Source organism: Silurus aristotelis, assembly GCF_946808225.1.
Source record: "Silurus aristotelis genome assembly, chromosome: 23".
Taxonomy (NCBI): Eukaryota; Metazoa; Chordata; class Actinopteri; order Siluriformes; family Siluridae; genus Silurus; species Silurus aristotelis.
Genome location: NC_139596.1, coordinates 5,207,416 through 5,220,660, shown reverse-complemented (window position 1 = coordinate 5,220,660; position 13,245 = coordinate 5,207,416). Strand labels below are relative to the sequence as shown.

Here is a 13,245-nt window from a genome sequence, read left to right as displayed (position 1 = left end):
TTTGTTTGGTTTTCTTCCTGTCGGTAGTGTTTGAGTAGAATATGTGTAATGTGAGACCCTAAAAAACTCCTGCAAAAAAATGTTTGCTTTAAGTTTGTGTTTCTAGAGGTAATTGTACATGTTACTGTATTAAAGGCTGTACTTATATTATTTTTCCACTTAATTTTTCACTTACTTTTTTTTTAACTCTTTGGACAAAATACACTGCTCGTCCAAAATAAATAACCACCTGGATTTAACTAAGCAAATAGGTAAGAGCCCCCCATTGAATAATTACTGCATGGATGATTATGTTTCAGATGGGAACAAGTTATTTAACACTAACTGATGCAGTGAGTAGCTTCTCATTTCTTAAACAACCATGTCAGAAGACACATCCTGGGGTTGTGGAAAAGATGTTAATCTGTTTCAGAAGGGTCAAATTATTGGCATCATCAAGCAAAGAAAATATCTAAGGAGATTTCTGAAACTACTAAAATTGGGTTAAGAACTGTCCAACACATTATTAAAACTGAAAGGACAGTGAGGATCCTTCATCTTCGAGGTAGAAATGTGGTCGGAAAAAAATCTTGAATCACAAACATTTGGTGAAATCGAATCGTAACTTAAACAACAGTAGAACCCACTGCTATGCCTAATAGTAAAGAACATTTCCACACACACAATGTTTAGGGAATTCAAGGGATTGGGAATAAACAGATGTGTAGCCTTAAGAAAACCACTTATTAGCTGCAGTTGGTCAGGTCTCGGTTCAGCAACGTGCCCAAAGAATGAGATTAGTTGACTTACCTGAATATACTAAATGACCAAGTTATTCCATCAAGCGATTCTTTCTTCCCTGATAGCATGGGCATATTCCAAGATGACAATGGCAGGATTCACCGACAGAAGCTTATCGAAACAATGCCACAGCGAATGCGTGCCGTTATCAAAGCTAAAGGCGGTCCAATAAAATATTACAGTGTGTGGCTTCTTTTTTGGATGGCCAGTGTATTTAAATTGTTTTGACTTTGTTATTTGAGGTTTGTTATATTAAAAATTTGGCAATAGAAATAATAGTTGACCATAAAATTGTCAATTCAGCTCTAATAAACAAACATACCATGGAAGGATGGTGTAAGTCCTTGACGTACTTTTGTTTTAAAAGTTTATGTAGTTTTAAGGAGCAAAATTAAACCTAAAATTTTTTCATTTAACTTTGATTTTGAATTTCTCTCAACAGGTTGAAGAGTTTGCATGTTTATCCTATTAATAGCCATCTAAATATCCTGAGACAAATCAAAACTCAATAACAGCAGCTGATGTGGACGTGATCTTGTGATCTTATATTTTTGTTATCTCAAGTTTTACCATAAGTGTTAAAGTTGGACATTTTTGTGTGTATGTAGGTGAGCGGCTGGGCATGGTGGAGGCTCAGTGTGAAAGACTAAGAATGTTGTATCGTGATTGCGCTCGTCCTCCTCCTCCTCCTCCTCCCCTCCAGATTGATAGAAGACAGGTGAGATGTTCAAAAGATAGAAATACAGCATTATTAGTATAAATGAATGAATCTTTAAAATGTTTACAATTATTTGTTCATGAATCAACCTGTACTATTTGATAACATTAATTACTAAAGCTGTTTGGGGAATTATCTTTTGGTATTAATAGGAAGAATCTGTCAACTTATCAGTTCAATCTCTATAGAAGCATTTTAAAGAAGCATTACATTTTAAATGGTGTGAATGTGTTTGTCCTGTGTCTTTCTCCTTTCAGCCCAAGCAAATCACATGGTGTCCATCACGTGTTTTCCCACCAGTGCGTGCCTGTATGTTTTCATCTCACCAGACCTCCGTGACCTTTCTAGCAGACCCCAGTGCTGGGGGTGGTCTACCTAGAGGCACTTTTATTTATGCTACTTCAGCAGTTCCTGTTCAGGTAGCTATTTTAGAGCAAATACTGATAAACAACCCACACCTCCGTATAAAGTACATAGAGCATAGCCTTTGTTTTACAAACCTTTTGTTTGTATGAAGAATTAAGATTTATTTTCTTTTAATAATTGTTTATGCATTTCTAAGGCAATAGCAAATATTTTTATTTTGAAATAAGTGTCATTATATTTGTGTATTTCAGGCACCGTCATTTTACTGGGAATTAGAAATCGTGTCCTATGGAGATTCGGATGATGACAGCGGGCCAATTGTGTCTTTTGGCTTTACCACAGAAGCAGAAAAGAGAGATGGTGCTTGGACCAATCCTGTTGGCACCTGTCTCTTTCACAAGTACTCTTTTTTGTTGTTGTTGTTGTTGTTGTTGTTTTTATCTTTTTATCCTTTGCTTCTCAGAATTGCTGACTGCAACCCATCTATTATCATTTTCACAAAAAATTTATATATATATATATATATATATATATATATATATATATATATATATATATATATATATATATATATATATATAAATATATATATATATAAAAATAATATTATATTTTCTTTTTTTACCTCACTCCAGTAATGGGCGGGCTGTACACTATAATGGCTCCAGTTTGCTCCAGTGGAAGAGTGTAAGGCTGGATGTGGCTCTGCTTCCTGGTGAGATGGAATGTTTGGCATCTTTGATTAAAAATATCAGTCTCTCTTGTCATCTGATGCATGGTATATTCATGACAAATTTGTCCCACCAGCTAATATATTAGCATTCTGCTTAATTTTGTCAGAAATGTATTTTCTTACATTGCCTGTTTAGGAAATGTTGCTGGAATAGGCTGGGAGCATATGGAGGGCACACCACCTCCACCTGGCCAGGCCCCGAAAGGAAGGGTGTACTTTACCTACTGTGGTCAGCGCCTTAGCCCTTACCTAGAGGATGTAGCTGGAGGAATGTGGCCCCTGGTCCACATCCAAAAGAAGGTTAATAAGTAACACTTAAATCTTTTCACTATAAAGAAACAGCCTTCAGCTAAAATATAGATTACTATGAGTTTGTAGTGTAGGGGTCTCATATTACATTGGTGGTGTGGTTTTAATCCATTTTTAGTAGTTAATTTACGATTTACTTTGTTAAAGCTAAAAAGTTATTGACAGTGATACAATTTTCATAATATTCTGTCACATAAGACATGAAATGATGCATTTACAATATAATATGATGAACGTGTAGACTTTCAGCTTTTATATTGTTTAATTTATATATTGCATGAATTATTTAGAAATTACAGCCATTTTTACAGGGTACCTCCATTTTTCAGGCTCAAAAATATACACTTGACTGTTTAGTGGTTTTAAGGCCAGGTGTAATTCATTCATCTGGATAAATTAATGAGATAAAAGATTTGGAGTAAAATGTAAATTTTGTAGACATTTCTAGAAACTCTCACTGTGTCGAGGTGTTGATGCGAGTAAGGATGCCATTGTTAGGATATAAAACACAAACCTATCAGAGAGATAGAAACTTAAATGATAAGATTGGGGTGGTGTTTTTAGATTGTAAGAATCATCTAAATACTTCCCTGTCTGGATATTTCTAGAACACAAAAGTTCGTGCTAACTTTGGGTGCCGGCCATTCGCATACGCCGAGGGGCAGGCGCACAGAAATGCAGCTGACCTCTGCATGGACCTTTCAGAGGAGATTAGTGCCAATTTTGAGGCTTTACCTTTTGCTATGGCTTCAGACAGTGACAACGATGCTGGTGCCAGTGTTGCATCTGATTCTGGCTCACATGGACCTCCTTGTCGCATCGCAGCAGTGTCTACCACGCAGCCACGTAAGGCCCATCTCTCACGGTTGAGACTGTAGTACTGTAGAACTACATATGACTGAAGTAGTCACAATTTTCTCTGCTTTTTTAAAATACTGATGCAGTACATTTAAAAACGTATATACTTAAAACACTGCTTATTTATGATTACAGGTTTATACTTCATCTCCTTTTCTCTTATCTTCTTATTCCTGGTTCTTAGAATATAGCAGTGATGCTTCCTGCTTCTACAAACTTGAGCTGAGTTATGAAAATCTTGTGACCTCTGGCCCTGACCCCCACCCTCCACCTATCACTGATGATGAGAGTGACGATGAGGAGGATGATGATATGCCAAGAGTGAGACAATTTGTCTAGGTGAAACTTCTTTGTATCTGAATTTCCATAACCTGTCCTTAGCTCAATTTCTTCTTTTCCAGGAGGATCACTATGCCCTGCTTGTTAAAGCATGGGAGACTAAAGTGTTCCCTACTATACGTCGCCGCTTCAGGAATGAAGCTGAGCGGAAATCAGGACTTGACCAGATAAAAGGAGCACTCCAACTTGGTAAGCAGAATACATCTCTATATATACTAATCTACATACACTCAATATCAGCATTTTTTTTATGTTTACTGCATTACATTATATATTTATGATAACTCATAGAATACAGTCGTGGAACCCAGCCGTTAGGGGGGCACAAGCCAGTGTACTCTTAGTGCCGGTCCCAAGCCCGGGTAAATGGGGAGGGTTGCGTTAGGAAGGGCATCCAGCGTAAAACATGTGCCAAATCAAATATGCGGATCACAAATGAGAATTTCATACCGGATCGGTCGAGGCCCGGGTTAACAACGACCGCCACAGGTATCGTTAGCCGACAGGGTACCGGTGGAAATTGGGCTACTGTTGGCCGAAGGAGGAGAAGGAGAGGAGGAAGGCGTCTACAGAGACGGCAGGAAAAGGAGCAGTGTAGAAGAGTAGAGGTTCGGGTTGGTACTTTAAATGTTGGTACTATGACGGGTAAAGGGAGAGAGATAGCTGATATGATGGAGAGGAGAAAGGTAGAGATGTTGTGTGTTCAGGAGACCAAGTGGAAAGGGAGTAAGGCCAGGAACATTGGAGGTGGGTTTAAACTGTTTTATCATGGTGTGGATGGAAAGAGAAATGGTGTAGGGGTGATTCTGAAGGAAGAGTACAGTAAGAGTGTAGTGGAGGTGAAGAGAGTTTCTGATAGGGTGATGATCGTGAAGGTGGAAGTTGAAGGGATGATGATAAATGTCATCAGTGCCTATGCTCCACAAGTTGGCTGTGAGATGGAGGAGAAAGAAAGATTCTGGAGTGAATTAGATGAAGTGGTAGATGGTGTACCTAGGAAAGAACGATTGGTGATTGGGGCAGACTTTAATGGGCATGTAGGTGAAGGGAACAGAGGTGATGAGGAGGTGATGGGTAGGTATGGTTTTAAGGAGAGGAATGTGGAAGGGCAGATGGTGGTAGATTTTGCTAAAAGGATGGAAATGGCAGTGGTGAACACGTATTTTAAGAAGAAGGAGGATCATAGGGTGACGTATAAGAGTGGAGGAAGGTGCACACAGGTGGATTATCTTCTGTGTAGGAGATGCAACCTGAAGGAGATTGGAGACTGTAAGGTGTTGGCGGGGGACAGTGTAGCTAGACAGCATCGGATGGTGGTCTGTAGGATGGTTTTGGAGGCGAAGAAGAAGAGGAGGAAAGTAAGGTTTGAAAGAAGAATAAGATGGTGGAAACTGAAGGAGGAAGAGTGTAGTGTGAGGTTCAGGGAAGAGGTCAGACAGGGGCTTGGTGGTGGTGAAGAGGTGCCGGATGATTGGGCAACTACTGCAGGAGTGATGAGGGAGGCAGCTAGAAAAGTACTTGGTGTGACATCTGGAAATAGAAAGCAAGACAAGGAGACGTGGTGGTGGAATGAGGAAGTGCAGGAGAGCATTAGGGGAAAGAGATTGGCAAAACAGAAGTGGGATCGACAGAGTGATGAGAAGAGTAGGCAGGAGTACAAGGAGATGCGGCAGCAGGTTAAAAGGGATGTGGCGAAAGCCAAGGAAAAGGCATATGAGGAACTGTATAAGAGGTTGGACACTAAGGAAGGAGAAAAGGATTTATACCGATTGGCCAAGCAGAGGGACCGAGCTGGGAAGGATGTACTGCAAGTTAGAGCAATAAAGGATGGAGAGGGAAATGTGTTGACTAGTGAGGAGAGTGTGTTGAGAAGATGGAGGGAGTATTTTGAGCAGCTGATGAATGAGGAAAATCAGAGAGAGAGAAGGTTGGAGGATGTGGAGTTGGTGAAGCAGGATGTAGATAGGATTAGTAAGGAGGAAGTGAGAGCAGCGATTAAGAGGATGAAGAATGGAAAGTCGGTTGGACCAGATGACATACCGGTAGAAGCGTGGAGATGTTTAGGAGAGATGGCAGTGGAGTTTTTAACCAGATTGTTTAACAGGATTCTGGAAGGGGAGAGGATGCCTGAGGAATGGAGAAGGAGTGTGCTGGTACCGATCTTTAAGCATTAGGGAGATGTGCAGACCTGCAGTAACTACAGGGGAATTAAGTTGATCAGTCACACCATGAAGTTATGGGAAAGAGTAGTGGAAGCCAGACTGAGAGAAGAGGTGACCATCTGTGAGCAAAAGTATGGTTTCATGCCGAGGAAGAGCACCACAGATGCCTTATTTGCTTTGAGGATGTTGATGGAGAAGTATAGAGAAGGACAGAAGGAGCTGCATTGTGTATTTGTGGATTTAGAGAAAGCGTACGACAGGGTGCCGAGAGAGGAGTTGTGGTATTGTATGAGGAAGTCAGGTGTGTCAGAGAAGTATGTGAGGGTGGTGCAGGACATGTATGAGGACAGTGTGACGGCAGTAAAGTGTGCAGTAGGTACGACAGACTGGTTCAGGGTGAAGGTTGGACTGCATCAAGGATCGGCCCTGAGCCCTTTCCTGTTTGCAGTGGTGATGGACAGGTTGACGGACGAGGTCAGACAGGAGTCTCCCTGGACTATGATGTTTGCAGATGATATTGTGATTTGTGGTGAGAGTAGAGAGCAGGTTGAGAAGAGCCTGGAGAGGTGGAGATATGCGCTGGAGAGAAGGGGAATGAAAGTCAGTAGGAGTAAGACAGAGTACATGTGTGTGAATGAGAGGGAGGGCAGTGGAGTGATGCGGTTGCAGGGAGAAGAGGTGGAGAAGGTGGAGGAGTTCAGGTACCTGGGGTCAACAGTGCAAAGTAATGGAGAGTGTGTTAGGGAAGTAAAGAAAAGAGTGCAGGCAGGGTGGAGTGGGTGGAGAAGAGTGACAGGAGTGATTTGTGATAGAAGAGTATCTGCAAGAATGAAAGGGAAAGTTTATAGGACTGTGGTGAGACCTGCGATGTTGTATGGATTAGAGACAGTGGCATTGAGTAAAAAACAGGAGGTGGAGCTGGAGGTAGCAGAGCTGAAGATGTTGAGGTTTTCGTTGGGAGTGACGAGGATGGACAAGATTAGAAATGAGTTTATTAGAGGGACAGCACATGTAGGATGTTTTGGTGACAAGGTGAGGGAGGCGAGATTGAGATGGTTTGGACATGTGCAGAGAAGGGACATGAATTATATTGGTAGAAAAATGCTGAAGATGGAGCCACCAGGTAGGAGGAAAAGAGGAAGGCCAAGGAGGAGGTTCATGGATGTGGTGAGGGAAGACATGCAGGTAGTTGGTGTAAAAGAGGCAGATATAGAGGACAGGGTGGTATGGAGACGGATGATCCGCTGTGGCGACCCCTAATGGGAGCAGCCGAAAGAAGAAGAAGAAGAAGAAGATAGAATACAGTCGTGGCCAAAAATATCGGCACCCTTGCAATTCTGTCAGAAAATGCAACCCTTCTGTCAAAAAATTGCTGCAGTTGCAAATGTTTTGTTACTCACATGTTAATTTGGTTTTTTTTGGTTGCATTGGAACAACACAAAAAACAGATAACAAAAGTCAAATCTGATACAATTCCACACAGAACTCACACAGAAAATAGTTTTGTCCAGTCCATTTTTGAGTTCTTTGTGAAATCTTATCAAGTTTGTTGTAATAGCTTTTGTACTTTTTTTTTTTTTTGTGGTGTTGCAGTGCAAACAAAAACAATAAGGATGTAAATACCAAAACATTTGCAATTGGAACAATTTTCTGAGAGAAGTGTTGCATTTTCTGAGAGAATTGCAAGGGTGCTGATATTTTTGCCCATGACTGTATACAAAATAAAAAAAAAAAAAGGATATTGTATTTATTTTTATTTATATAGCACTTTCAACTTTGGACATTGACTCAGTAAACTCCCTAAGAAAACGTAAAAGAAATCAATAAAAGAATGTGACTCTATTACTCCTCCAGAAAAATTAACAGACTTATTTTGAAGAACATGTTTGTCTATTATCATGTATGTGCACTTTCTAGATTTGCTAAATTGTTGCAATTAACTCCTGTTAACCTCACAGTTTTATTTATTTATTATTTAGCCTCCTATTTTGGTATATGATGTAGGTGTACAGTTAGACTTTTTTACCTTCTTCATAATTATGCTCTATTATGTGGCAGGTCTTGTTTTTAAAACCTTGGCATCACCACTGTACTGATAATAAACCTGTACCACACAAACAACCACACCTCTACTAAATTAACATCATTGTTCTGAGAATATTCTGGCATCCCAATACTATATGGTGGTCTCTTTCGCATCATTGGGTGCTGACAAAAGAACCAAATAGGCTATAGTTAGTACAGACATGCCTACAAATCCACTAAATGTAGGGTTATTTAATTAAGTTTTCAGTACTCAGTACATATTTTTCATGACAAACTATATTATCAGTATAACAACTTGAGCACAAGTAGAATCTTCACATGAATTTCAGAAGTTAGTATGTCCCCCTTTTGCTTTAATAACAGAATGCACTCAGGGTGACACTGACTGCTGATTTATCCACAAAACCAGATGATCTATGCTAATTAACTCAATTTCAGTGTCAACCAGATTTTCATTGTGACTTCAGACTTCAAGACCTCAATTTAAATCTTTGTCGTAAAAAAGAAATCAGTATAAGCTATATAGTAAAACTGATTATTGATCCATATGTCAGTAAAGTTATGACATTGTCAGTAATGTCATAACCATTGCAACAATGAAGCTTTTCTAACATCAGCATTCAGATGACAAATATTTACCAGGTAAAGGTCCTGAATAATACTATAAATTACTCAAATAGACTATAAGTTGTTTTTCTATGATAGTTATTCCATTAAGTTGTATCTCACAGTGTGTGTCATTTTGCTTTTTTATCTCAATAAAGGAATGGTGGATATTGCACGACAGACAGTAGAGTTCCTATATGAAGAGAATGGTGGCATTCCTCGCGATCTTTACCTTCCCACTATTGAGGATATTAAGGACGAGGCCAGTAAATTTACCATTGACAAAGTCCGCAAAGGTACACAAACACATTCCTCAAATAAACTGAATGTTCTGAATGAAATACATGAAAACTATTAGAAAATAGTATTTAAACTTTTCAAAGTGTGAATGCAGATCTCTAGGTATAATTTGGGTAATAATAGGTATTTGGGTAACTAAATAAGTAATAACAGTATTAAATCCACAGATCTGCCTGGTGTATTAAACAGTTAAATTTTTGTATTTTTCTAGTGTCAGTGAAGAATAAATATACTTGCTGTAAAGCTTTGCCCTGTTAAAATCAAATGGACATACTGAGCCCAATGAGCTGTAGGTAGTAACCTGTGTCACTGCAGTTTTAGCTTGGTTGCATTTTTATAACATTTTCTATCAAATTGATTTTCTATAGAAAGTTTTTCATAGAAAATAGTTATAATCTTAAAAATGACTTAATCCTTGTTGTTTCAGGACTAACAGTGGTTATACGCTGCCCTGACTGCAACAACACTGGCAGCACCATGGGAGGAACGTCTTTACCAAAGTTTGCCATTCGAGGCATGCTCAAAACCTTTGGCCTTCATGGAGTAGTGCTTGATGTTGATAGTGTAAGTTGATTTTAAAGTGAACTGTGGTATTGGTTTTTTTTTTTTAGTTTACAGATATGATTCCATAACATGATGTTTTACTGTCTAATGCCTAGTTCACCTTTTGTACTCGTATTACCTCTTCACATATCTACCCTCTTGCTTTAAAACCCATACACCAACACCAATTCTGTTCATTGCTGCTTGAGCATGATGGTGGGCTAGGACTGCTAAATTATGTATACAAATTTTGTACTCACCAGACCTTATAATTACACCCCTGCACTATATTTTATGTAAAAATAAAACAAAGCTTAGAGTATAAGCCACCAATTGCAAACTACTTCTGCTACTTTTCATTGTAAATGTAGTGGTACATGATACATCTTCAGTTAAAATCTAGAACTTTGAATTATATCTTTAAAACCCTGTTTGTGCATTTGTTTACATTTTTTTTCTTTTACAAAATAATAAAACATGAGCAGTCATGCATTATAGTGATTTTGTCCCTTAGTGACATGAGCTTATTGCTTTTTTTTTTTAAATTGCCTAGTTCTTTTATGTATTATAAAAACACAATGCAATATCGTCTGTTAAACTTCTTTGTAAAATACAAGCAAAAGGTACATTTTAAGTTTGTAAATCTGAATTTGTTTAATTTAATTGGCAAATTTTTATTTAATTGCAGTTGTGTGGTTCCTTGTCCACGTGGCAACTTTTGTTTATATCATACATTTTTGTTTATTCATAAATTCTGGTTTCAGAACATTCAAAACTAGAGTACACTGCTGTGTTTATATTTGTCTAGGTAAATGATTTGGTCCAAGTGGAGACGTATCTACGCAGTGAAGGTGTGTTGGTCAGGTACTGGTACCCCATTGAGATGCTGGAGCGCCCACCAGTAGGTTCCCGCAGAACTGCAGCTAATGGCCTTGTGTCTTTGGATAGCAGCAACTTTCAAATTCACAGGTTGAAGACAAACATCTTTATCTGTAAACCATCATACACTTATACATGTGCTTATAGGTTCTCACTTAATCACTAAGCTTAATAATTAAACATTTCGTAAATAATTTGATTTGCCTATCCACAATTCTGCAAAACAGGTGTTTTTTATATACCATTCAGTCTAATTCTGTGTGTGTGTGTGTGTGTGTGTGTGTGTGTGTGTGTGTGTGTGTGCGCGTGTGTTTTTCAGGGAGCTGCTGCGTTGTGAGAGTGCTTTGGCCCGCTTGTACTGTCGTATGGCATTGCTCAATATCTTTGCACCCAAGAGTCCTCACACCTTTACACGCCTCTTCCACATCCCTGCAGTGCGTGACATTACACTTGAACACCTGGGGCTTTTGTCTAATCAGTTACTGGCTCCACCTCTGCCAGGTAAACCTATTAAGTAATTTGGATGGAAGATTGGAAGTAAAACAGCAAATCTGATTTAGATAACACTTCATAAAAGGTTGTTAAAACTGCAAATAAATAATATAATAAAGTAATAAACAAATATAAAAATAAAGCAATTAAGATAAAGGTATAAAGATCACGCATACAGATAAACACAGATACATAGATATAGACCCCTAACCTGGAAAAAATGCTTTGCACCTATGTACAGCAGGACTAACTAACTAGTAGTGTAAGAGTGATTTTACAGTAGTGGTGTGTAAAAATGATGTAAAAGTTTTCATGTGCACATGGTTCTTCTGTTGGTGTTCTAGATTTCTCTAACAAATATGCTGGTAGAATGACTGACTTTAAAATTGTAATTGTAGTAAAATTGTAAACGGTAAAAGCATATGGATACTGTACACCTACAGATGGCTCGATTAGCTCAAGCTCCATCTTGCTTGCCCAGTCTATGCTGCACAACCTGAAAGGTCAAAGCTGCTCCCCAACTGAACTCTTCTACCAGGGTAATGCACAGACTATTCGGGAGTGGCTGACTGTGGCTATCAGCAGAGCTTTGCACCAGGGAGAGGACAGCTTACTGGAGCTGACCAAGCAGATCTGTTGTTTCCTCCAGGTATTTAGAGTTGTCTGGTTTCATTCTACCATCATTCTAAAAATTATTTTTTGATGCTTTGTAATTTTTTATAATTCAATCCACTTTCCACATGCATTTCACATGTAAGTACTGTATAAAGCTGCAAAACTGCAGCTGTATAATGATACAATATACATGAATTTGGTGGTGGAAAGAAATTGAACAAAACTGTAAATTTTAAAATGTGTCATAAATTAAAGTAAATAATAAATATAAATAGTACATTATTTATATATATATATATATATATATATATATATATATATATATATATATATATATATATATATAATAGATTATCTGAACTATGGATATTTAACTTCCCCATGTGACTGCAGTGAGTTGTATAATCATTTCCTTTATTTAGAATTGATGTTGATTGGTTGTCCTTTAAATTTAAAAACAAAACATTTAGACGTTATCAGACATCTGATCACACTTTCTAAATGTAAAACATTTTGGAATAGAATAATAGAAATGTTTGTCATGACTTGCATCTATCAGAATTAAAAATGCATTTATACACATTTAAATAAGGGTCAAAATAGCTTGAATTGTAAGCCAGAACAGCAAAAAAGTATAAAGCATTTTGACTACTTTTTTTAATATTGCATTCAGTATTTTTTTTAATATGTTGGATTACTGGCAAGCTTTTCATTTTCAAGTCAGGTTTTCTGTAAACCAGTATATATTGTAAATCAAATTAAAATATGTATTTTTATTCTTCTATCACAAACATATCTGATAAATCACAGAAAGCAGTTATTTAATTAAGAATACCACTGTATAGTAGAATAATGCATTTTTGTTTCTTTTCTCACATCATCTTTTTTTGCATTTAATTAAATCCAGCACTAAGTGACCAATCTGTTTCATTATGTCATGTACTCTCTGGAGTGTTGACAATTTATTGATATTAATCAGCATCTACATAAATAGAAAATCAGAATAATCAATCAAGAAAAGGCTTAATCAAGCCTTTTTACACACTACACAAATATTTATTAATAAAGCAAAAGTGGTGGAGGTTTATCTGTTCACCTCATTTGTGATTTAAAAATATTCCTTTTGGGTACATCTGGGTTATTCACATAAATTACCACCCAAAAATGTTCAGTTCAGTTAACAAGAATATTTTAATTAATTTATTACAACTAGAATGTGACATTAGTATGACTGTATGAATTAAAACATGTTTTCAAATGTACAATTAGCTAAAAAAAAAAAAAAAAAAAAAAAAAAAAGCTCAGTTAGCTTAGTTGCATAAATTAACAGTAGAGTTTAGTTTTGCCAGTCACAAAAGTGGTGTCAGAAAGTTATATTCCTGGGATTTTCCACACAAAAGGGTCTAGAATTTACACAGAATGGTGTGAAAAACAAAAAACATCCTTGTTTGGAGGGTCTGCAGGGCAAAACACATTGTAAATGAATGACCAGATAACAC

General features: G+C 37.6%; 1 protein-coding gene across 6 annotated transcripts in view; it reads left to right on the top strand.

The window, feature by feature from the left end:
* Positions 1 to 13,245, top strand: part of hectd4 (HECT domain E3 ubiquitin protein ligase 4) — a 93,200-nt gene that overhangs the window by 56,401 nt on the left and 23,554 nt on the right. For all 6 annotated transcript variants that reach the window (XR_014531060.1, XM_083526758.1, XM_083526755.1 and 3 more), the window contains exons 45-57: positions 1,389 to 1,498; positions 1,756 to 1,917; positions 2,116 to 2,264; positions 2,500 to 2,579; positions 2,734 to 2,897; positions 3,515 to 3,752; positions 3,949 to 4,085; positions 4,166 to 4,292; positions 9,076 to 9,213; positions 9,645 to 9,781; positions 10,569 to 10,729; positions 10,959 to 11,140; positions 11,575 to 11,780. Coding sequence is in view for 5 of the 6 variants with exons in the window: in XM_083526758.1 (XP_083382884.1) it covers positions 1,389 to 1,498; positions 1,756 to 1,917; positions 2,116 to 2,264; positions 2,500 to 2,579; positions 2,734 to 2,897; positions 3,515 to 3,752; positions 3,949 to 4,085; positions 4,166 to 4,292; positions 9,076 to 9,213; positions 9,645 to 9,781; positions 10,569 to 10,729; positions 10,959 to 11,140; positions 11,575 to 11,780 (1,991 nt within the window). In the remaining variant the exon portion in view is untranslated. The remainder of the gene's footprint in view (positions 1 to 1,388; positions 1,499 to 1,755; positions 1,918 to 2,115; positions 2,265 to 2,499; positions 2,580 to 2,733; positions 2,898 to 3,514; positions 3,753 to 3,948; positions 4,086 to 4,165; positions 4,293 to 9,075; positions 9,214 to 9,644; positions 9,782 to 10,568; positions 10,730 to 10,958; positions 11,141 to 11,574; positions 11,781 to 13,245) is intronic.